The sequence below is a fragment of the Pristis pectinata genome, chromosome 12, assembly GCF_009764475.1.
Source record: "Pristis pectinata isolate sPriPec2 chromosome 12, sPriPec2.1.pri, whole genome shotgun sequence".
Taxonomy (NCBI): Eukaryota; Metazoa; Chordata; class Chondrichthyes; order Rhinopristiformes; family Pristidae; genus Pristis; species Pristis pectinata.
The window spans coordinates 27,882,018-27,907,096 of record NC_067416.1 but is presented as its reverse complement, the minus strand read 5'-3'; the positions used below and the strand labels follow the sequence as shown (position 1 = coordinate 27,907,096).

The 25,079-nt window shown below is 39.9% G+C and overlaps 1 protein-coding gene across 2 annotated transcripts in view; it reads right to left on the bottom strand.

The window, feature by feature from the left end:
* The window catches only part of LOC127577001 (inositol polyphosphate-5-phosphatase A), a 426,171-nt gene that overhangs the window by 50,124 nt on the left and 350,968 nt on the right, over nt 1–25,079 (bottom strand). For both annotated transcript variants that reach the window (XM_052027852.1, XM_052027851.1), the window contains exons 10-11: nt 755–850; nt 598–672 (exon numbers count right to left, since the gene is read on the bottom strand). In XM_052027852.1, coding sequence (XP_051883812.1) covers nt 598–672; nt 755–850 — 171 coding nt within the window. The remainder of the gene's footprint in view (nt 1–597; nt 673–754; nt 851–25,079) is intronic.

Sequence of the window (25,079 nt, the reverse complement as noted above, 5' to 3'; positions counted from 1 at the left end):
CTGCCTATAATTTAGTTGAAAATGGAATAAACAACTAAAGGAGTGGCATTTCAAAGTGGCAGGTGGAAGACTGAACAGAATCACAGGAAGAAAGAGGAGCTGTGTCAATAAAGACCAAAGACTTCAGAGCAATATCCTATTAAGGAAGAATGTTCCATAATGATATTTTAGTACCTCTTATACAGAAATGTATCTTCTGAAAATGTTACATTTCCCATGCTCATGATTCTGGTAACTCATTGGGGGCAATTTTGAAGTTTTCATTATATAAATTTAGCTTTCCATTTCTGCCCTGATTTTTTTTTACTTACAGTGAAGTCAATGGAAATGAAAATCAGGAGAGTTGCATTAATTGTGGTTCAAAAGATGCGCTCAATAAACAAGCTATATTAAGTAATTTAATTGATTAACATTGTGCTGGGTGATTAAAAGTTCTGTAGCAACAAACATTAACAAACTGTCACATTTTAGATAGGCAAGTAGCATAAGCCAAACACATTTCACCTTTTGCCACGGCTTCAGGTTTGGAGATTCGATAGACAACTCAAAGTTAACAATGTCATAAACTACAATTTGAGAAGCAAATCAAATTCTCACCTCAACACCATTGTTTTGCCGAAATACATCTTGGTTAAAATAATCAAAAAGCTTCTTTTCTAGTTGAAGCACCACCTATGGCAAAAAGGAAAAGTACTTAAATACATATTGTACATAAACACTCTCAATAAATGATTTTACCTCATGTAAAGCATACCTTCCGATCATTCATTGATTCACGGAAAATTAGCTTGTTTATTTGATTGGTGTCTGCTGCTCGAATAGTTTGCATTGTTGCTGATGCACAAAGTGCCTAAAAAAATTAAAGCAAGTCTTGGTAAAGGAGGTGCAACAAATTAATACTTAGGTTTTCAAAAGTGGCTGTAATTGTACACAATGGAGAAAAAAATCATCAGGTCCCAAATTAACATTGTATAAGTAATGTATAACCCAAATGGAAGGTGTGAGACCCACTATTACGTTATTAGTGATCCACTGGCATTACCTCTGTAAACTGTCCCACCCCCACCCCTCCCCACCCCCAGTATAGGGTAACTTGCCCATTTGTAAACAGAAAGTTTTGGCACATTTGCCCTGCCAGCAGCTATAAGAAGGTATGTCCTGGGAGAAGGAGTAGAGCAGCACCCAGGGCCAGATGGAGGGTAGTGGGAGCAGTGGTGAAGAGAGATGGCAGTGTAGATAATTGGTATAATGCAGTGGAGAAATATGACCATCACAGGAATAATTTTTGAAAGCTGTTTGTAAAATAAACTTTCTTCCACCTGAATTCACTTAAGGAACCTGAGGCAATTTGTGACAAATGGCTTAAAATGGGAATTAGGCCATCTGGATGTTGCAAACAATGGGGAAAATATATCAGGTTTCTGCTCCGAATGTCTGAAAATTGAGCTAATCTAATGTTGGGTCTAAAAGCCCCAGTCTTTGACTCATTAACTTCAACATTCTGTTCCTACTCAGCTAGCTTGTGCTTCCAGTGCAGGTCTGATACAGTATACCCCGTGTAATGGAGGGGTTGTGTTCCTTGAAAACCGTGTGTATCATGAACCCTTGAAAAAAATTGTTTCTTTCATATTTTGTGTTTATTTAGTTATTTTCTCCCACATAAATTCCATAAGAGCAAATTTTCATTCCATATCTCAAATTTTTTGGTAGAGATCTATGAATTCTGTAAGGGTGAATTTCTATTACCTGAATTGCCGTAACATGGGATTCACTGTTCATGTGAAAAGTGAGAATGCACAGGTGCTCATTTATGAGTTTCCTAACATCTTAAATGTACTCGGTGTTTTTCAATGAGATTGCCAAATTAAGCAATAATGTTTGCTTTTGGACAGGCATGGGTATAACTCTTCTAATGTAATACGCCAGGGGCACATTGAATTCCGCTTTAAAACTGTGGGTCCAGCTATTATGTAGAACATCGATCCCAGAAGGAATCCTGACATTTTGCCTGGAACTGAACTTAACAGCGGACCTTAAGCAACACGCAAGATGCTGGAGGAATTCAGCAGGTCAGGCAGCTTCTGTGAAGGGAAATGGACAGTTTATGCTTGGGTCAAGACCCTTCATCTGGACTGAAAGATCCACAGCATCTTGCATATTGCCCCAGATTCCAGGCTTCCTCCGGGTGCTCCGGTTTCCTCCCACATTCCAAAGACGTATAGGTTAGGAAGTTGTGGGCATGCTATGTTGGCGCCAGAAACGTGTCGATACTTGTAGGCTGCCCACAGAACACTCTACGCAAAAAAGATGCATTTCACTGTGTGTTTCAATGTACATGTGACTAATAAAGATATCTTATCTTATCTGCAGTCACTAATGTCTTGATTTCACAGCTGAACTTGTTGAAGTTAATGGGTCAAAGACTGGGGCTTCCGGGAGAAGGCCTTTGGTGATGTGGGCTGCACCTAAGACATCTAGCTTCCAAAGAACATAGAAATACAAATGTGGCAACACCAGGAAGCTGAGTAACCTGGCCCCTCTATACTACTGCCAGGAAGCCAACATTTTGAGCTCAGGCTAGTCTCAGACTCTCCAAGGGCTACAATACTATCAATTACATGATCAGTACCATCAATTAGATTTACCCTAGATATTCCAGCTGGGGCATTTCCAACACTGATCTGCCCTTCACTGCACCAGTAGTTTTTGGTGCTGTTTGCAATACATTACTTTCCTTGTGCCTCCGTGCTAAAATTCTACAAGAAAGTTGAATACCAGTAGTTAACAATCCTGCCTGTAACAACATCACCTTAGGGACACTTGCAATGCATATTTTTCATAGCAAGACAATTCAACACAGGTGAGTAGGAAAGCCTTGCCATTCAAGGACCAAGGTATTATCTGTCTGGAAAACAAAAGACTTGGGCAAATCCAGCTCAAAATCTAAGAGGTCTTGGAACTCTTGTTATTGGAAGGCCAACATCTTCTCCATGGCCCCCATGCACCTCCACAAGCCTGTACCAAAGTGTTGAGTGACTGGACTTGCCTAGTTTCCCAACTTCCCTCTGCAGCAACAATAATGTGACAAGACTTGGATTATTCTGAAAATCCACTGTTTAACTCCAGGCAATGGGTACATTCCATGTGATTCCTTTTACTCCTTACAGTAGTTTGTTTTGCATTCTACAAATACTCAGTATTTTGATCACAAAAATTGAACTTGTTTCGTCAGAATAACAACAGATCAGAGATACATAAATGACATATTATACATAAAAAGCCTAGGTTTCTCCTAATAATACACTTCTGGAACCATAAAAAAGAGATCGATGGATCCAACACAAAAACTATTTAAATAGAAGCTTCATTTAAACTGAGCTTGATATTTGATATTTATTTATTAGTCACATGTACATTGAAACACACAGTGAAATACTGTACATCTTTTTGCGTTACTGAGAATGTGCTGGGGGGGCATCCCGCAAGTGTCGCCATGCTTCCCGCACCAACATTGCATGCCCAAAACTTCCTAACCCGTACGTCTTTGGAATGTGGGAGGAAACCTGAGCACCCAGAGGAAACCCACGCAGACACGGGGAGAATGTACAAACTCCTTACAGGCAGCAGCGGGAATTGAAGCCAGGTCGCTGGCGCTGTAATAGCATTACGCTAACCGCTAGGCTACCGTGCCGTACCGTATGATAGGAATATCAAAAGTTACAGTGGACCATATGTTAATAATAGAGTACAGTAAATACAAATGATCACCAAGACCGGTCCAATTACGACCAAGCAGTAGGAATAAAAATTGGAGAAATTCCTGTCACCTAAGTTGCTACTAGGCAGGTTGTTCATTGCACTGTCATTTTGATAAACCACTAAAATATGAACAAAAATCAAATACAGCCAGTATGCGCTGAAGCCATTAAAATACATCAATATCTAATCAATGCTGTACAATGTTTTTGAAAACCCTAATATGTAAAAATGATCTCAGCCACACACCACTGAACACTCAAACCAAACCATTTCTCTCTGTCCTTTTTTCCCCTTTTGATCAGGGAACAGTTTACCATCTGTGTTTGAATGACATAATCCACAGAAGAGCCGGTTCCCATACTGAACACAACTGGCTCAGAGTTTTAAATTCAAAGCACAGATTAGTTAATCACATCAAACCAAAGAGCCCTTTAGACTCATATGTCACAAATCAGCCTGGTCGTCTTTAAATGCTGCACCACATCAGAACAAGTACCAGAACAAACCAAAGCAGAAACCTCCAGCTTTCTAAAGCCCCAACAAATCGGTCCATCTTTCAGTCATTTAAACTTTCCAATCAAGGGTCAATATGGTCCAAGCATCCAAATGCTAATGCGCTTAAGTGCGCTTAAGCTGCTTTCCTAAGTGAATGGGTAAAAAGGACGGCAAAGGACAAGGCAGAGTTACTGTCACTGTCAAAAGTCATTGTACCAACCTCCAAGCGGGCACAATTCAACAAAGTCATGATTTTAAAGCACCTCCTGAGAACCTGGACTGCCTTAATATCGAACTTATTTAATGTTTCGCTAAGTAACAAAAATCTGCTATACTGCTGATCAAAATAAATAGTCCATTACTCTCATGCCTTCTGAAGTAACTAAATTCAAAAATGATCTCAGGGAAGCTTCATTTCCATTTAGACACTGTTCTCCTTTTCCTGATGTACAGCCTTTCAAATACTGGATTATACATCAGAAATTAGATTTACAAAAGATGTTAGTGCTAGTCCCTGGTTTAATTACAACTGGGGTTCCTTTCTGCATCATTGGTTTTACCCAGTGTTTTTTATGGCATTCATACTAGATGAGATTGTGGTTGGTAACTGCATTGGATGTTTACATTCCATTTTGCAGTGATTTTCTGAAGGGCTAATAGAACAACATTGTCCCTTCACTACTTGCATAAACATGTAAAATGTATAAAAGTAATGAATAAAATGCCAACTTGTGTTTTTTGACTGTACGTAAGTATTTCATTGTTACTGTTATATTATTATCATTTTCCAAATTCAAGAGATAGTTGTAAGTAGGTGAATTTCATTTTGTAAAGCTGTATGATTTATTTTATAAATCTAAAGGATAATAATGTCCTAAAAAAGCTCACTAGACCAGTTGACAAATTGATAAAACAACATTGTTGAAGAAGTAATTTTAAAACTTTTTTTTGTAATATTATCGTGATGATTGCAAGGCAAGTAAACTCAACTGGTAAAAATACCTGCTACCATCATTAAAATGTGTAATAACTATGAGCTGCAATGAATCTGTAGCCTTACTGAGCTCAATCAGGGCTCCAGATTAACCCAAAAAATGAAGAGAGTGTGGAACCATACTGGTGACTTCATTTATTTCTTGAAGAATATGTTTAATCAAGGAATCAAGAACATTCAAGGAGGCATTGAAATGCAGAGAGGTTGAAGAATGACCACTTGAAAACTTAAAAACCCACATGAGATCAAAGACAAACGGCTGGCTGCACAGAAAGATAGGTCACAGGCTGCAGTACCACCCTACAATCTCACTGCAAAATCAGTATATTATTAAAAGCTGAGCTCATAAAATGTTAAAATATTAATTATTAGATTTCTACCGGTACTCATTGTAAAATACAGTAATTTGAACAAATGAATGGCTTTGTTCAATTCTTGAGGTATTAATACTATGTCTTTTTTTTCAGCTGAACACCTGGAGCACATCTATAAACTCCTCAGCATCTATAGAGGTGTTGTTCCTTTTCAATATTTAAAAAGTGCTATTAAATTCATTTGTCAATCCGGTATGGCCAAGAACCACAAATCTCCAATGTACTGCTTGTGTTAAGCCCTGACAGCAGTATTCTGTTTCTCCACAGGAAGACATTTGTGTATTCTTCTGCTCAATGTGATTTCCACTTTTTAACTCATCTGCCATCCAATTCCCTGCTCAGAAGGACAAATTGCTCACTGTGATTCCTTTCAGCGTTAGCACAGCAAGCAGAAATTTGTGACTGAGCAGAAACATAAGAAACAGCAGCATAAAAATTCATCACTTTGGCCTGTTGACCTCTCACCACTAGGATGACACACCCTGTCTCGGTGAGTAGCATCAAGGGAGAAATGTGCGGCCTGGGTGAGTAGAATTACTAACAAAAAAACTTAGAAACAGGAAAAGCCCACCAGATGCTTCATTGTCTTGTATTCTTTTCTAAAGAACTGGTCCATAAAAAGGGTCTACCACATGGCATATTGGATGGAATGAGTACAGTCATTGTTTCATGGCAGTACTGTCACTTACTGACTGCAGTACAAAGAGGTGTAATGCAAGATTAAATCCAGACTTTTAGCTAGCAGATTAAAACCAATCATGACAGATGTCCATGAGACTGTTTAACATACAAAATGCATGACACGTCCATGAAGTGAAGGATAAAGCTCTCCATTTCTTCAAGAGAGCAGTTACTACAATTTTGCCTCAAAGGAAGAAATTATAATGATGCCTAACACACTTGCTTTAGTTTTCAACAATGCATGAATATGGAGGTTCATTAGTGAGATAGATTTAGACATGCACTGTAACATTTGTCGGACTGTGAAGTTTTGTTTTGGAGTGACACTACTTCCAAAAGTGAAGAATTTTATTTTAAAAAAATCTTGCTAACAAAGAAATTTGGGAAGTAAAATAAAGAACTCCAAAGTTCTTGCTTTGTTTTGCTGATATATGCAGCAGTGTCAATTCAATTTCATAAACTTAGCAGCGGTTTATTAGTAATGGTGTGAATTTTGGTCAGAACAGTAATAACACTTGAAACTTGAAAAGAAAAGGGAGCACAGTGAATAGCACGAGTTCATTTGAATGGCATCGGGTTTATTTATTTGTTGCAAACTTTGATCCAACATTTTAAAAGGCAAGTTGTTCTGCTAGCTCCTATCATTAAGTAAGAGTGCCGAGAGTTTGAGTCTAATTGTGTGCACCCAGAAATAAATTTAAAAGTAGGATTGGTCAATCGAAGTCTGAGCCGCTCTAAGCAACCATCCAGTGGGTGGGCTTCCGATACATTTTACCAATTTTTCATGCCCATCCCTCTAAATGTGACCCTGCTCCTCAGCTTTTATGCCTCTGACAACTTGGCTGAGGAAAACATGCGGCCTCTCTGATAGCATGAAATTGGGAACAATGGTGTGGGATAAGAAGAGAGCGATGAGGATGGATACAGCCAGAGCCTGCCCAATTTCATCTGGAAACAGATGTTAGTTAAACCAATGTGCACACAACCTGAAAGAAGCACCTTCTGCGATTCTGGAAGAAATAAGATTCCTGCAATTGTTTTTAAAGAATCAGACAATAAAACAAATTCTGTCAGAGATAAATCTGAAAAGGATAAGCTAACCAAATGAGGGTCATGTATTTCCACAGAACTGCAGTTATTGTCAGAAGAATCAATTAGCAGAACACAGGACTTTTGAATAACCATTATTCTTTAAAAAGGATCAATTAGCACAGCACTAAGCCGCACTTAACCAAAACTGGATTGACATCATAGTATAATTAATAGCTGATCACTGGACAAAGATTGAACTGTTGTGGTCTTGACTAAATTTACCTTGTTTGTCTCTGGGCAAAAAATAGTAATTTTGAAATATATGCCTCTGTACATGTTTTGCAGTTTTGTAATTTTGTAAACAAAAAGTACCAATTTAATAAACAGCAAGTCAGCAGTAGAAGGGAAACACGTTGTCATAGCAATTCTACTTTCACTGCATCGCAGAATGCATCTGCAACTCCTTTTTGCTATCTTTTGATGGGCTTACTCACATGATCTATTCAGGGTAATGGGAATCCACAAGCTTAGCAATGCACTTAAAGTGCCAGTCCACATGGTCCCATTACAGTTCAGGGACATAACAGAGTTTATAATAATAAAAAATGGGCTTTTCATAATTAGTACTTGTAATCCATCAGAAAGGAAAATGATCTTTGCAGTGGGCTCTCCTAACCAGCATTGTCAACTACAATACGATGTTTTATGCTTAAGATGTCTTCTGTGCCTTTTTTTGTGGTGATGAACATTTAAAATAGAGCTGGCTCAGTGACTCCTTTTACGAAGTCTTAATTAATTTTGAGAATATGACAGCCTGATTAAGATAAAGCTCCAGAGAAATGAGCCTCATCTTCAAAAACCCTGGCAACAAGGCACAGCTGGTGACTCTGCAAGAGTCACAGCTAGTCCTTGGCAAGAAAAGCTCTGAGCTTCCAAACCTCCATCAATCATCATCAGTGTCGGCTCTGTGATGAATGGCAGGTGTGGCAGCATCTAGCGCCAGGCTCCCCGATCAGTGACGAGTGCTACTGGTACCACTGTCTCCCCATGTCAAACCATGCCAGCTGAAACCCACAGCTGCCAGTTGCTGCTATTCAGACACATGCTCACACTGACAGCAGCAGCTACTTTTAAACATGTTATTATTAATTACATTAATGATGCTACGGCCTATTAAAAATGCAACATAACTGCATTCTTTCTGTGTATGTTTTAATTATGCTCAGTGCTTTGGCAAATTAGATCAAAGTCCTGGCTTTTCTGTTCCACTCAGTTACCCTGTTTGTATTAATTTACATCTCAAATAGGCGGTGCTGTTAATTCCAGCTGGGAATAACCTCTCTTTTATTCTTTAACAGTGTCATCTTTCCACATAATGAAGCTTTGTAGGACCCAGGAGCTGATACAGTTTAATCTCCTCTGTTTGTGCAAATTAAAACCTGGTTTATGACCACATGCATCCAGATTCTCTGGGGGCTGGAAGTGCCCATCGCCAGTTGTGAAACAATACAGTCAGCTGCATTGATAACACAGCTCCTGCCCTCCCGTTGAATGATGGAAGGGAAAACAATTGCATCATTTAATTTACTATTTCAGTGATTATATGCCTCATTGGCTTCTCGTTGTTTTGATGATGGATTTAATTAACCTCCAATGAATCTTTCTAGTAGCAAGGTTAGTGGCAGGGAGGAATTGGAAGTGTCAAAAATTCCAGTGAAAAGAATAAAAATAAGTGATATGCTGCTGGAAAAGCTGTTGGTCTTTTGAATAGATCATGTATTAATCATAACATCAAAAAGGTAACAGTCTATTTAACATTCTGACAGAACTTGAATAAGATCCAAACTTTGTTTGCTTAGCTTTAAAATAGATTAACTTTAGCCTTAAGTTACAATTTATTCTGTGGCACATTGTTGAAACTTTTTATCATGAAATAAAAAAGATACCAAGCTAAGCAAAGATTACAGAAATGCTTTACCTTCAATAGAGTCCAATGAGTGAGACTTACAACTTAATTTATTAACATTTCAAACGTAGGACATCTAATGAAGGAGGAAACATTTTTTTAAAGAAAACCCTGTATGGCTGTATTTAGCTTAAGTAAGGAACTCACTCATTAAGTAGCAATTTCCATAAATTTGTGAGTCCAGGAAGGTTCATGGCCAATGAAATTATTTTGAATTGCAGTTACTGTTGTATGGCGGAACAGAGCAACCAATTTGCACACAGCAAGGTCTCACAAACAACAAATGGGATAAACAAACAATTAAGTAGTTTTAGTGATAATGCTTAAAGGACAACTATTGGCCATGACACTAGGGGGAATCACCCGCTTTTTGGAAGAAGTGCCATGGGATCTTTTTCACATAATTAAGAGGTTAGAGCTTAAAGTCCGATTTAAAAGACGGATATCTTATCCAAAGGAATCCGAAATTGAAGAATGATCTTTCTTTATTTCAAAAGGATAATGTATATAACAGTGCTTTTGTTTCATGAAAAATTATACATAAAAGAGGGTGCATTCTGTCTGCAAAAATTAGATCGTTGCACAAATGTGTTAAGCTATTGGCTAAGGCCTGTGTGAAATAACTCCATTTCATGTTTCAATGGCATTTAAAACTAGAAAGGTTACCCATGAAGAAACTACGGATTTTTTTCCATTTGATTAAAACAAAATTCTTCTGAAGTCATTTTATATACATTCACTTAACGGAAAATGTCTGTGATTGGTTTGGCCAATCACGAGGTCTAGTCAAGCTTTTATTAGCTTGCTGTTTCGGCGGGAATGCGGACCACCTCCGGAGAGCATAGTGACACCATTAGTATCCACGTGGCTGTGCCTTTTGTTCATTTTCAAAGGAGATCAGTGAATAAAGGTCAATTGAAGTCAATTCTTTATGTCTGATCCAATTAATTATTCTGTTAATGCAAGGGTGGCTGCAGCATTCAGTTACTGATCTCCTCCACAGAGTAAATCTATACCCAGAAACATGTAGGTTTTTGATACAATCTAAGGGCATATCAGAGTATTAACACGGGGAATCTGGATAGTGTATTCTTGCTGATAGAAACTATCCCACACTTCAAATCACTACAGGCTGTGCAATGTAATGTAAGCTAGCCATGTCTTAAATTAAGTCCCTGGATGGTGTTTATAGATAAACATAACAATCTTGGTTGACTGATACATTACTCCTTACATGAACCATCCAAATAGCAATTCACTTTCTTCAAAAGTGATTTATTTTAATTTGTTTCATTCAAATGCTAGGAAGGTTGGTGGCAGTGCATGGAAAGTGTTTGATTTCATATGCCTTACTGTTAAGAAACGGAGCTGCTTTATGTGAAAAGGAAGTGCTAATCAACAGGAAATAGTACAATACAGTGTTACCCTTACATCAATGTCCCTTCATTCTCTCAACAGATCCATCTTGCATTTTCAATTTCATGCATATACATTGCAACATAGAAAATAGGAACAGGCGGAGGCTATTTGGCCCCTCGAGCCTGCTCCACCATCCAAAATGATAATAGCTAATCTTCTATCTCAGCACCATATTCCCATTCTCCACATACATACTGTTCCGTGTATGTACTTTCCTCACTATTAGACATGTGGATGGATTTGGAAAACACTTTTGTAGCATCTGATGATTAATGCTGCATTACTCCCCATCTCAAACACTAATCACTTTGAAATATAGTCTATATTCATTTAATTATATGAGAGGAAAAATTAAAAAGCTATTTTTCCAGGAACATTGCTGACGTTAGTGGGGGATATAAAAAAAACCAGCGTGGAGTGTGGAAGCCTGTGTTGGCTGTCAACCAAACAGATTGAATGCTATTTTGAATGTTGCACCTTGTCACTTCTGATATTAATAGTTTAACAGGATGATTTAATGAATCCAATTTATTCTTCATCTTACCAAGAAGGAAGTCCTTTTAGCCACAGGCAAATAAAACTGAATTGTTACCATCACTTTATCAATTATAAATGTAGATGCTTATCATTATACAATGATCACTATCAATGCATGTAGTGTCATTTAACTGAGCCAATGAAAATATGTTGTCCTGAACTAAGTTTTGCTCCAACATATTTCTTATGGCATATTTACAATATCTGGCTTTAATAGCACCTAAATTTGAATTTCCTATCATTTTCTTTTATTGGCTGTTCTGCTGAAAGGGGGAGTGTTCTGTGTTCAATTTTTCGCAATATATTAGAATACACTCATTTTATTATAGCAACTTAAAATGTTAAAAAAATCCAAATTAATATGCTATAAATTTCTCACGACAGTTTAAATAACAATTTTCTGAACGGCCATGGGCTAAAATTCCATGGAAGTGGTACAATTGTGGAAGAAAATATTAACAGAATTTTCATCCATGTTCATTCCTACCCTTCGAAAAGGGATGAATGGGTGTTACAAAGCAGTTATAAAGCTAATTTGTCAAGGTCTTGTAAGCAGACAATTGAAGGAAAATCATGTCTAATTATGCAACTTTGAGGGTTCCTTGAAAGCAACAGCATTTATTTTCCAGGAAAGTTAACAAATGGAAATTATCATCATCCCAAAGGCATAAAAAAAGGCTCACAAGTCTAATCTATTGTGAAAAATAAAGGACGACCCACATTCTTAGAGAAATTTTATGAATGTTATATTCAAACCAAATCAGATGCCAGTGTTTAGCTATGAAATGTGATTGTACGCCCAGATGTGTGGGCATTAGAATCTTCATATAAATTTTCTAAACTATCACAAGATTCCCACGCTTGTGTAATTTTCATAACTTTGTTTGGGTCAGATTCAACTGTTCATTATTTTACTCTTTATTTCCCTTATATTACTTCATCAAACGATTTAAAAATTTAAAACTGGCAGATCAGGACCTTAAGATAATAGAAAATTCATGTTATTTCTCTCTCATGAAATAAAGAAAACCACGTTGGTAGTGGATCATCAGAGTCACCAGTTATGGGGACTGCTCAATTCACAGCACGTGCTGGAAAGCTATTAGTCTTTATCCTGTCACCCTGACATCACAAAACATTTTTCTAAGTCCTACTTTCCTTATTTCCAGTGGTTTCCATGCAGCGACAAACTATAATCCAATAGGACGACCCTTAACATTTCACTGTCATCTCCCTGGTTCTTTAACTGAGGTATCTCAATTTGGTACATTTATTCCCAGCCAATAAATAATTGCAGTTAAAATAAATGATGCATTCTTTTAACACCACTCATTTAATATGTGTCCCTCATGTCACCTTCTGCAGTTCAAAGAATTACTTTTCTTCCTTGTAAGAAAGTAGAACACAACCGTCAACAGAGAAGGTGCATTAAACCATATCAGCTGCTATCTTTGTGGAGTTTGCACATTTTCCCTGTGACCATGTGGGTTTCCTCCAGGTGCTCTAGTTTCCTCCCACATTCCAAAGATGTGCAAGTTGGTAGGTTAATTCGCTGCTGGAAATTACCCCTAGTGTGTAGGTAAATGGTAGAATCTGGTGGCAGTTGATGTGAATGTAAGAAGAATAAAAAATACTTATGGGTGTAAATGGGTGGTTGATCATTGGCGCAGACTTGGTAGGCAGAAGGGCTTGTTGTTGTGCTGTATCTCTCTATGTCGTTATGACTAATGATGAAACAGACAACCTGCAAGCACTCAGGTGTTTCGATAGTTTGTATGTTCCCAGTGATGGAAAGGATGAGGAAAAGTTGGTCCTGATGCAGGGTTTCAACCTGAAATGTTAACAGTTCTTTTCCTCACACAGATGCTGCTCGACCTGTTGAGGTCCTCCAGCAAATTGTTTGTTAGAACATAGGTGAGGAACATTGCTGAGGAAAAACTAGTTGGCTTTGTGACATTTCAGCAAGAAGAGGGCTCTCTTCAACTTTGACTTCTTACTAACAGTTAACATTGGATTTATGATCAGCTACTGCAAACAGTAAATATGTTACTGCAAATGCAGCCACACTCATGCCAAGACGTATTAGAACATAGAACAATACAGCACAGGAACAGGCTCTCTGCCTATAATGTCTGCGCCATACACGATACAAAATTAAACTAAATCTTTTCTGCCTGTACACGATCCATATCCTTCCATTCCCTGCATATTCACGTGTCTATCTAACAGACTCTTAAACAGCACTATCATATCTGCTTCCGCCACTACCCCAGCAACCTGTTCCAGGCACCTACCACTCTCTAGGTAAAAAATCTTATGTCGCACGTCCCCTTCAAACTTTCCCTCTCTCACCTTAAATGCGTATGCTCCAGTATTTTACATCTCTGCCCTGGGAGAAAGATTCTGACTGTCTGTCCTATCTATGCCTCACATAATTTTATAAACTTCTATCAGGTCTCCCCTCAGCCTCCCATGCTCCAGAGGAAACAACCCAAGTTTGTTCAACCTCTCCTTATAGCTTATACCCTCTAAGCCAGGTAGCACCCAGGTAGACCTCATCTGCAGCCTTTCCAAATCCTCCACGTCCTTGCTGTAATGGGGTGACCAGAATTGCACACAACATTGTCTTTCTTTATTGTGCTGGGGATTTCCATGATGAGAACAGTGGCACCACTGAGGGACAGGAAGCAAACATTTCTCACCAAACCTCAAGAGCATTGCAGATTCTATTAGGATCTGTCCAAGTACATTTACTCCAGGAGAAATGGAAAGCAGGAGGCAGGATGGGCCACTGCAGCAGGCAGAAGGGAGGTAGAGTAAATAGATCTGTTAGCTAATGAGCAGAGAAAGATGCAAGACACATTGCCCAGGCTCTGCTTCCCAAGTATTCCTAACTTAGGGGCTACATACCAAGCTGCATTACTCAGCAGAAGCTTTTCCTGAGGTCCTTGCAGAATTTTCAAAGCTCTCTTTATAGACAAAACAAATATATCCCCTACTAATACTCATTTCATCTTCCTCTACTTAAGTATTAAGTATTGGAGGTTTTCTCTTTGGCCTCCTTTACTTCCTATAACATAGAAGAGAGTTCTGGTTAATTGTATCAAATCACAGAGTGAGGAGGAAGTCCAAAAATCCTGCAGTGCAAGATTCTAGTAAGAGGATCCAAGTGTTCATGTAGTTTTGTTTGCCAAATGTGCCCTCTGCGTTTGAGACACTGGACACTAACTTATCGGGTACATTTGCCTTACATCTATAGAGGATACCTAGGGGATCACTTCGAGGCTACCTTGACAGCTTCAGTAGAAGCTATCCCAAGATGTCTCCAGTAGGCATAATTGGGTCCATTTCTGATTGGCAAGATTTAATGAGTGATTTGCCGCAGTAATCAGTGTTGGGGTCTTAACTTTTAATGGTTTTTATAAATATCTCAGATGAAGGCACAAAAATAGGTAGGAAGGTAAGTTGTGAAGACATAAGGAAGCTACAAAGGGATATAGGTAGATTAAGTGAGTGGGTAAAGATGCAGCAAATGGAGTATAATGGGGGGAAGTGTGAAATTGCCCATTTTGGTAGGAAAAATGAAAAAAAAAGCATATTATCTAAATGATGTGAGATTGTAGAGTGCAGAGGGATCTGGATATCCTAGTGAACTATTCAGACAAGGCTAGTATGCAGGCACAACAAGTAAATGAGAAAGCTAACAGAATGTTATCATTCATTGTAAGGGGAAATGAATATGAATATATAGGGAATTAACAAGACTACATTTGGAATACTGTGCACAGTATTGGTTTCCTTATTGGGATGACATCCTTATTAGGATGTAAATACATCAGAAACAGTTCTGAACTAGACTAAACCAAACTAATATCTGGAATGCACAGGTTGTTTTATGGGAAAAGGTTGGACAGACCAGACTTGTATCTACTGGAGTTTATAAAAAGTTCAAGGGGACTTGATTGAAACATGTATGATCCTGATGATGTTGACAGGGTGGATGAGGAGAGGATGTTTCTTCTTGTAAGAGAACCTAGGACCAGGGGTCACTGTTTAAAAATAAATAATTGCCCATTTCAGACAGAAATGAGGACTTCTTTCTCATAGGGTTCTGAAAGCTTAAAGCTGTTTACTTCAAAGGGCTGTGGAAGCAGAGTCCTGGGGTAGATTTAAGGAAGAGTTAGACAGATTCTTGCTAAGCATGGAGGAGAAAGGTTATCATGGGTTGGCAGGAATGTAGAGTTGAGGCTGCAATTAGATCAGCCATAACCATCATGTTGCTAAGGAAGGGTTGAGGGGCCTACACCTGCTCCTGATCCAAATATATTCTCCATTATCGACAAGTTAATGACAGTAACTGGACCATATCAGGAGAAATGAACAAGGAATTTGCCTTTCAGATTGTTGTGAGGATGCTAAGTAATAATTTCATGGTATATGTTAATTACAAAGACATTTGATTGATGTGGGGAAAATTGGTCTCGAAGGAAGACCAGTGCACAGAAATTGAAAGGCATCTGGTTACACATGCTAAGTAATCGATGCCCAAAACAACTGCTGGAGGAAATCAACAGGTCAAGCAGCATCTGTGGAGGCAAAGGGATGGTCAACATTTTGGGTCAAAACCCTCCATCACTGAGAGTGTGGAGGGAGGACTGACAGTATAAAGAGATGAGAGGGAGGGGTGTGACAAGGGCTGGTGGGTGATAAGTAGAATCAGGTGAGGAGGGGGATGATAGGCAGTCGGAAGCAGGTGGGGGGAGGGGAGGGGGAAGGCAGAGGATGGAAGGTGATAAGTGGAACCAGATAAGGGAGGGATGATGGGCAGGTGGAACCAGGTGGGGAAGGTAACAGATCTAGATAATGGGGGGGGGGGGGGAATAAAAGGTGAACAAAGTTGATTTGAGGTTTGTTGCCGGACAATTCAGCTGAGCACAAAGTCCAAGGCATGGAGCGCCAGGAGCAGGCTGAGCACTCGGAGAAATGTTTCCTTGTCAAGCTTCAGCATTACAGTGTTTGATGAGAGATGCTTGGGAAAAGGGTGGAGGATCAGGAATTGGTTGTTTGTCAGGATGGGATTAAAAGCATAGGAACCAGTCTAGGGTCAGAAAGGAATCAGTCCCAGGACTGAAAGGGCAGGGATTGGAAGTGCAAGGTGGGAATAAGGTCAGTTACATATCAATGGAGCAGGTAGGGATTAGTCAATGGGGCATGTCAGGTTGGCAAGCTGTAGATTGGTAATTTTGGGGTTACTACCAAGGTGGTGGGGATGGGTTGGTATGGGGGAGCTGGAAGACGATCTGAATAAGTACATTACCATGAAAATGGGATCTACTCAGCTCGGTCACTTTCAAGTAATACTGAGGAAATTCTGTCAAGCAGTGTAAAGGCCTAATCTTGCATGTGTGGCCAACTGTTGACACAGGTTGTACATGCATGAACAAAAGTCCTGCAAGTGAATTCTAGGCATGCACTGTATGCCACTAGATGCCAATGTATACGTCCATTCTCATCTGTACATCGGGGAGTCAGACGTCCAGAGGAAACATGTGGACCATATCCAACTTGCATTAAATCTTTGACCTTCCTGTACATTTGATTTTCACATACTACCCAAAAATATGGTGCCATACAATGTAATTTCAAGGCACTCGTTCTTCTGCAGATGGATGGACTCTGAAAATGTTGAGTATTATTGGTTTTCATAAATAGTGTTGGATTCCCTTATTTTTTCTTTTCTTTCTATTGTGGAAGTGGTAAAAACTATTGTCCTTGAAAAACAAGGCTGCAATGATCATCATTTTGATTAATATTTGACTAATCTGGCAAATATCAACAGTGGTAATGCAGAAAGAGAGAGTTTGAAAGGTATGAGTCGGATAAACATTAAATTTTGTCTTTATGCTAAACAGGCAGGGCTGGATGTCATCTCAAAGTTTTGGTGCAGTGGCTTGTACAGCTTATTGTATGCCCCCTTGCTAAGTGGTAATCAGTAAAGCAAAGAGCTTCAAGAGGCCCCAGAAGGTATGCCTGGGTTGTAAGAAATGATGGATGTGCTACCACACACCATTGCACCAATGTGTCTGCTTCTCCTCTTTCTGCAGCAGTTGCTCTTCCTCCTGCCAATCTAGCACTTGCTTTGGCATGCTCACAGGGATGCCCCCTGTCTTTTACTGTAGGGAGGAATTGGTCAATAAACATTCCGCAGTAGGATACTCACATCAATGGAGAGCTACATCACATGAAAACAACCACAATCAGTTGAGTAAAGATGCTAAGTATTTTAAGCACAGTTTGTCAATTGTAAGACAGTTTGTCAACAGTTTGAATATTCAGTACTTTGATGTGTGAAGTAAATTGTCTGTGCTCCTTGGTTCTATAACAGAAATACAGTGCAACACTAAAATCATTACATCAAAGGCATATACTCTCAAGCTGCAGTTTTTTTGTGGCAATCCTCAATTAAACTCTGGACCAAACTGCATGCAGTCTCTATAGACCCAGTACTGATCTTTAACTAAACAAATGAGTACTCATAGCATCAGTTCAAGTGAATGATATTTTTAAAAAAATGTCCAACAGAAAATTCTCTTTATTTTTGGTGGTTACAGGAAGGATGTGAAAGGTTGAAATATGCCCATTAATTCTCCTTGCCTGTGATGAAAAGCAGTCAAAAAGGCTCCAGAAAATATTTTTGGTAGTTAATGGTCAATCAGGAGCCCCAAGCACTAATGGAATTTGCACATCTGACTTGATCTAATCCTCCTCAATAAGTCAGTCCTTGGCAGCTCTTGCTTATATGTCAGTATAGCCATGGTTATTGAAAGAATTTAAAGATCAGCAGGCCAAGGGAGAGACAATAATGGGGATAAAAGTTTGATCAGTCTCAGAATGGAGCAGAGACACCCATCACTCTCTGTCATATACCGATCCATCACAAGATATGAAGAGGGAAGTTAACTCAGGGGACGTAGGAGGAGGCTATTTGGCTCAATGAGTCTATTCTGGCTCTCAGAGCGTTCCCATGCCCTCACTAATTTTCATTGTAACCTCTCCTCTGCACATTCCCAACAACTACCAACACACCACCCCCACCTACACCAGACCCTATCATTCACCTGCTCAGCAGGGGCAATTTACAGTGGCCAATTAACCTTCCAATCAGGGAAGAAGCTGAAGCACCCAGGGGAAACCCATGTGATCACAGGGAGAACATGCAAACCCCACACCAATCGCACTGGAGGTCACGAATGAATCCAGGTCCCAGGTTGCTTGGTGCTGTGAGGCAGCAACTCCACTTAGCTGCCCCACTGAGAGAACAATTGACTTCACTTCAGTATTGTTTTCACTTGCTGCACATGGATGACCTTTTGGACAGTGGATTAGCTCACTGTTAAAAATCTCAATGGCATGCTGCAATATTGTTTGCAGCAAGTGCTTACTGCAATACTTATCCTCCCCTCTAGAATACTGCTGCAGGCACATTCCAATGAAGAGCAATTTTCAGGAACAACTTACATAGGTAAGTTATCTTTATTGACATCATTAACAGATTTAAACCAAAAGAAAATTTTAAAAATACGATAGTGGCATTATATCCGATATTGTGTTTAAGAGGCTTTTAGATAGGCACATGTATATGCAGTGAATGGAGGGATATGGATCATGTGCAAGCAGAAGGGTATCACGTTCGGCACAGACAGTGTGGGCCGAAGGGCCTGTTCTTACGCTGTACTGTTCTATGTTCTATGTTTACAATGAAGCTTTGGGGTGCATGTCCAAATGTTCACATCCATATTGGAGAGTTGGTATAATTGTCCATGCTCCCAACTTTGCTTAAAGTGTTCCATAATACAAAGGAAGCAACCAAAGATGGGAGGAGGGACGTTTCATGTAAAGGCTTTGACTTTATTCAGGGAGGCCACAGTGGAACCAACAGTATGTGGTACATGAACAGCAAAAAAATCGCAGATCTAAAATAAAAACAGAAAATGCTGGAAACGCTCCACAGGTCGGGCTGCATAACTCTAACAAAATTAACTCTGTTTCTCTTTCCACAGATGCTGCTAAACTATTGAGTGTTTGCAGCATTTCCAGCAATGGGAATTGAAGGTGGAGGAGGGTAGGGGTTCTCTCCTTCAAGCCCAGGTCTGGTCACTTTCTTTTCAGGTACTTTTTCCTCTCCTATGCACACTTTGCCTAAAGAATCCACTCAAGCATAACACTAAGTTGTTCAGGGTAATCACATATGATGGGGCTACGATTCAGACAGCCTCCTCTCCATTGACTCTGTCTACACTTCCTGCTGCCTCGGGAAAGCTGCCAACGTAATAAAAGATCCCTCCCAACCTGGTCATTCTGTTCCTCCCATTGGGCAGAAGATACAGAAGCTTGAGAACACATACCACCAGCCTCAAGGACAGCTTCTACCCTGCTCTTATAAGACTCCTGAATGGAGCTCTTGAACAACAAAGATGAACCACTGATCTCTCAATCTACCTCGTCGTGGCCTTGCACCTTATTGTCTACCTGCACTCCACTTTCCCTGTAACTGTAACACTATATTCTGCATCCTGTTATTGTTTTTCCTGTTGTACTACCTCAAACTACTTATGTATGGAATGATCTGTTTGGATGGCATGCAAAACAAAGCTTTTCCCTGTATCTCAGTGCATGTGACAATAATAAACCAATTATCAATTACACTGTAATACATCTTCTCCAGCTTTTCCATGAGTTTTAACAAGAAGCAGCGCCCACAGAAGCCAGCACTTCACAAGATGCTGTCTCGCTTGCCCATTCATGCATTAACATAGTTCAGATTTACCCATTCACTGAGCAAAGCACTGAATGTGAGTTGGGTAGAATATGTGATGGTGGCAGTGGAGGGGCAAGAATATCTTCTCTGGAACACTAATTTGCATCCTCATCCTAGATTTTAGGGCACTTGCACTTAAAACAACTCAAATATGGTCAGCATTTAGGAGAGACCGTGAAGGGTATACTGCAAGAACTGATTATGTGTAAACGAGTTCATCGACTGCATCAGTACAGTCGAGCACAATGCATTTTCTGCGCTGTGATGTGTCATGGACTTCCTTTCAACTCCAGGGCCATTTACACTAGAACTCCCACTATTAAGGAATTCAGAAATGACAATGTATCCCTTGTGAATGTACAGGTAATGATTAGAAATCTTGGGCTTCACATTACAGCAAGCTTTAGCATCAAGTTGCAATGTTCTGTGGAATCAGATGGGGAGAACTATTATGCAGGGTTATACTGTCCTTAATGCTGCCTGGAGATGTGCCATTACCCTACACATGCTGAGGTAATGCCTTGCAGCACCTATGGGGTATGAATGAGGCTGCTGCTTCTCCCTCAGATGAGAGAAGATTAATTAGAAAGAGGCAAGATTAAGATTTGGTGGCTATCACTGATTTCAGGGCTCTCTCACTGACTGATAGAAAATGACAGCGGATCACCTCAATATTATTTTTCTACCACTGAGATTTAAAAATGAGCAACTTTTCTCCTGGTACTGAATGGATCTGAAAGGAATGACATTTTTTGAAGTGAAATCTGAAAACTAAATGGATACACTGCTGAAAACACACTGAAAATGTGAGCACAGGCTATTTGTATATTTTTTTTCACCCTGTAGTAGTTCAAGTTTGAAACACAGTATTGTAGTGAGAATATTAGTCAGGAGTAGAAATGTTACTCTCATGAGCTGATCCAAATGCATCGGAAAAAATTGCCTTAAAATATCCTCAAGCATTATGTATCCAAAACAGTTTATCTTTAAGGCACCATGCTCACATAAGTTTGTCTACCCTTAATCTGGCTTGAATGGGTGAAAGTACTGTAATTTGAAAGCCCTCATTAATATGGAGTAAGTTTTCATGAACAGATATTAAGAGGGCATAAGACTGAAATGGAAGTAGAAGTAACTGCATCTAAGCCCCAGGTAAACCTCACTCCTCCAAACCCCTATCAAACTGATAGTACTAGGACAAACATGCAGAAAATGTTTTGGCATTACATACCCATAAAGGCACATTTTGATGCAACATTGGGGACATGATACCGAATACTGTAAAATCAGAATGATACAGCACAAAAGCTGGCCATTCACCTCACAAGCTAATGTTGTTTCCTTCTCATTCCTCTGTCTTTAACCAGTGAGCTGCAATTATTTTCCCTTTAGACGAAGAAAAATTGTCATGGCTGCATTGAGAATTGGTTCACTTCAGATACATTTTGATCATTTATCTGTACCCTTGCTCCAGGTTTAACTCTTGACTGGATTTCCATTAAAGTGCTGGAGCTTCGATATTAAGTGTCCTTGAGATGCAAAGAGCTCAGAAGTCATCAGGTTATGAATTAAGTCTACAAGCTGTCCTTGGGGAGCTACCATTTTCACCCCACTAGGATTTGTGAAAGGTTCTCCCTTTTCCCACTTCAAATTCACAGGACCTGCTGGATATATCCCCTCCCCCTCCCCAGGAGGGGTCCCCTCCCTCATGCCAAATAAATCAATCAGCAAGTAACAACATCTGCCTGGACAGCGCAGGGGAAAGGGCACTGCTACATGTTAAAAGAACAAAATGACAGCAAGAAGCAAACACTGATCTGTGGGTTGCTTTCAAATTTATAAAAAAAGGTCATGACCTGGCCTCAGCTGTAACACATACACAGATGCATGAAGACAATAGAATAAAACTACCAAAAAAATTGCAGCACTTCATTAAATGGATTTTCGTGCACTATAACACCAAAATGTTTTTTTTTGCTTAAATAAGAGCAAGGTTAATACTGTTCATCAGACTAGAATATCTAGCAGATTGGCCTAGCCTTCAATAATTGGATAAAGGGAACAGCAGCTCATCAACACACAGCAAGCTTCTTATCTCTGTTGTACAATCAGGTGGAGCTTTAGAGTGTAGCCCGGACACTTCACCACCAGGAGTGAGACCACATTATCCTACTACAGACTCATCTGCCTCCTAATAACTGGCCAGTAACAGCTGTATTTTTTCTTTCAAAAATGAGGCTGAAAAGCTGAATAGAAAATGTAAGTGGAACACATGTACACTGAACCCTTCACATGCTCAAGACACTCTCAATACACAGACAATGCATTGGGTGAGAAATTTAGCCCCTTGTTTCTAGATAAAACACAGCAACTAATTTGTACACAGGAAGGCTCACATACCCCAAATGGGTGAAGCAGTTTTGATGGTTGGCCAGGGGATAAATGTTGGGCCAAGAGACCAGGAGAACTTGCCACACTTTTCAAAAGAGTGCTGTTGGAGATTTTATATCCATCCTAAATGACATGAAATTATGTTACATACAGAAGAGAGCATTGCTGAAAATGTAACACTTCTGGGTAGTTTCAGCTGGATTACAAACTCAAAGTTCTGATGTAGAAGATGGACCAACAAACTGTTGGCTCACAGATTTATACCTGGGAACTTCTGTGTTTGACCAGGAGTCTCTGTGAATTTATGGAGAATTACCAGGAAAATTTGATGACACTGTGGTGCAGCTGGTAAAGCCCCTGCCTCACAGTGCCTGAGACCTGGATTCAATCCTGACATTGGGTGCTATCTTTGTGGAGTTTGCAGGGGACTGCTCTTGCTTCAAGCAGAGGTTGGAGGTTAGCCACCTGAATGGTTGCCAATAAGTGATGTGACAGAGTGAACTGAACATAATGACTTTGTGTAGAATGGTTTGATTGTGCTGGGTCCTGCTCTGCACAGACTCTTATAGAGATGGATAGGAAAACTGACAAAATTAAGACTGCATATCGTTTCTTAAAGAAGGCAGGAGGAGGTAAATGGAGATTAAAAGGTAGCAGTTGGATGAGACAAATTAGATTGTGTTTTATATGTCTTTTAGCCACCAAGGAAAATTACTATCTTAAGATTGGTGGCAAAAATGACACAAGTGCTCAAGAAATATAACAACAAGAGATCTTTGGGATTTACTCAGACTTTTGGAAGTCTTATTCAAGGAAAATAAAATTGCAGAGTGAATATGTGGGCAATAGTGTTCAAGAACAAAATGTGGTGATCCACAAATGAAAAGAAGTCATGTTATTAGCAGAGGTGGGTTCCAACATGTCCACCACACTAGAAAATTCCTTAACAATATGGAGTGAGATAGGTGTCCTATTTGGTGAAATTGTTGCCAAGCTAAATGTCAACTTCAATCAAACATCACCTGAAATATTTCAGAGTTACATGTTCGGTATCTGTAGCCAGATGCTAGAGAAGGCAGCTGTGGACTACAGTGTCAATCTGTGGGACTCAGCAAGAGATTGTGATCTCAGAATATTGTTGGACAGAGCTTTGAGGGACAGATTAGTGTGGTGGCAAGGGAATACAGGCCAAACTCCTTCGCATGCAAGATTTTACTTTAGAGAAGGTAATGAGAGTTGCGTTTTCAACCGGGAAATATGAAGATGCTTCAGTCAGCCTAAAGTCCAGAATTTGGGGCAAAGTTACAGAGGCAGAACCTAATCATAGAGCATTAAGGATAGCTTCAGTGGGAAACTGTAAAAAACTGTAAATCACACGATTGAAAAAGGCAAGAACCCTGTTAAGAAAGCCATTCTGCTTCTGTCTGCCCATTTGAAACAGCTCATGGTTTTCAGTTGCAGTAAAACTAAACATTTGGCACTCTCTTGCAGAAGCAAACAGAATGCGGCTGACACAGAGAACACTAATTCATAGTTTGCTCTGAGAAAAGGAAATTTGCCTACTGAATAGATTCATGGAAATGCCTTGAACAGCAGTGAAACTAAGGGTGATATCATTACATGCATGTTCAATGGTATCAACACTATAGATGATGGATTCAGAATTGGCTTGCCTGTAGAAAGCAGAGGGTTGTGGTGGAGGGAGTGCATTCAGATTGGAGGGCTGTGACTAGTGGTGTCCCACAAGGATCGGTTCTGGGACCTCTACTTGTTGTGATATTTATTAATGACTTGGATGAAGGGGTGGAAGGGTGGGTTAGCAAGTTTGCAGATGACACTAAGGTCGGTGGAGTTGTGGATAGTGTGGAGGGCTGTCAAAGCTTACAGAGGGAGATTGATAGGATGCAGAGCTGGGCTGAGAAGTGGCAGATGGAGTTCAATCCAGAGAAGTGTGAGGTGGTACACTTTGGAAGGACTAACTCCAAGGTGGAGTACAAGGTGAATGGCAAGATTCTGAATAGTGTGGAGGAGCAGAGGGATCTGGGGGTTCATATCCACAGATCACTGAAAGTTGCCTCACAGGTGGATGGGGTAGTTAAGAAAGCTTATGGGATGTTAGCTTTCATAAGTCGTGGGATCGAGTTTAAGAGCTGCGAGGTAATGATGCAGCTTTACAAAACTCTGGTTAGACCACACTTAGAGTACTGTGTCCAGTTCTGGTCACCTCATTATAGGAAGGATGTGGAAGCATTGGAAAGGGTGCAGAGGAGATTTACCAGGATGCTGCCTGGATTAGAGAGCATGGATTATGAGGAGAGACTAAGGGAGCTAGGGCTTTACTCATTGGAGAGAAGGAGGATGAGGGGAGGCATGATGGAAGTATGCAAAATATTGAGAGGAACAGATAGAGTGGACAGCCAGCGCCTCTTTCCCGGGGCACCAATGCTCAATGCAAGAGGGCATGGGTTTAGAGTAATGGGTGGGAAGTTCAAGGGAGATATCAGAGGAAGGTTTTTTACCCAGAGGATAGTTGGGGCATGGAATGCGCTGCCTGGGGCGGTGGTGGAGTCAGGTACATTGGTCAAATTCAAGAGATTGCTAGATAAGCATATG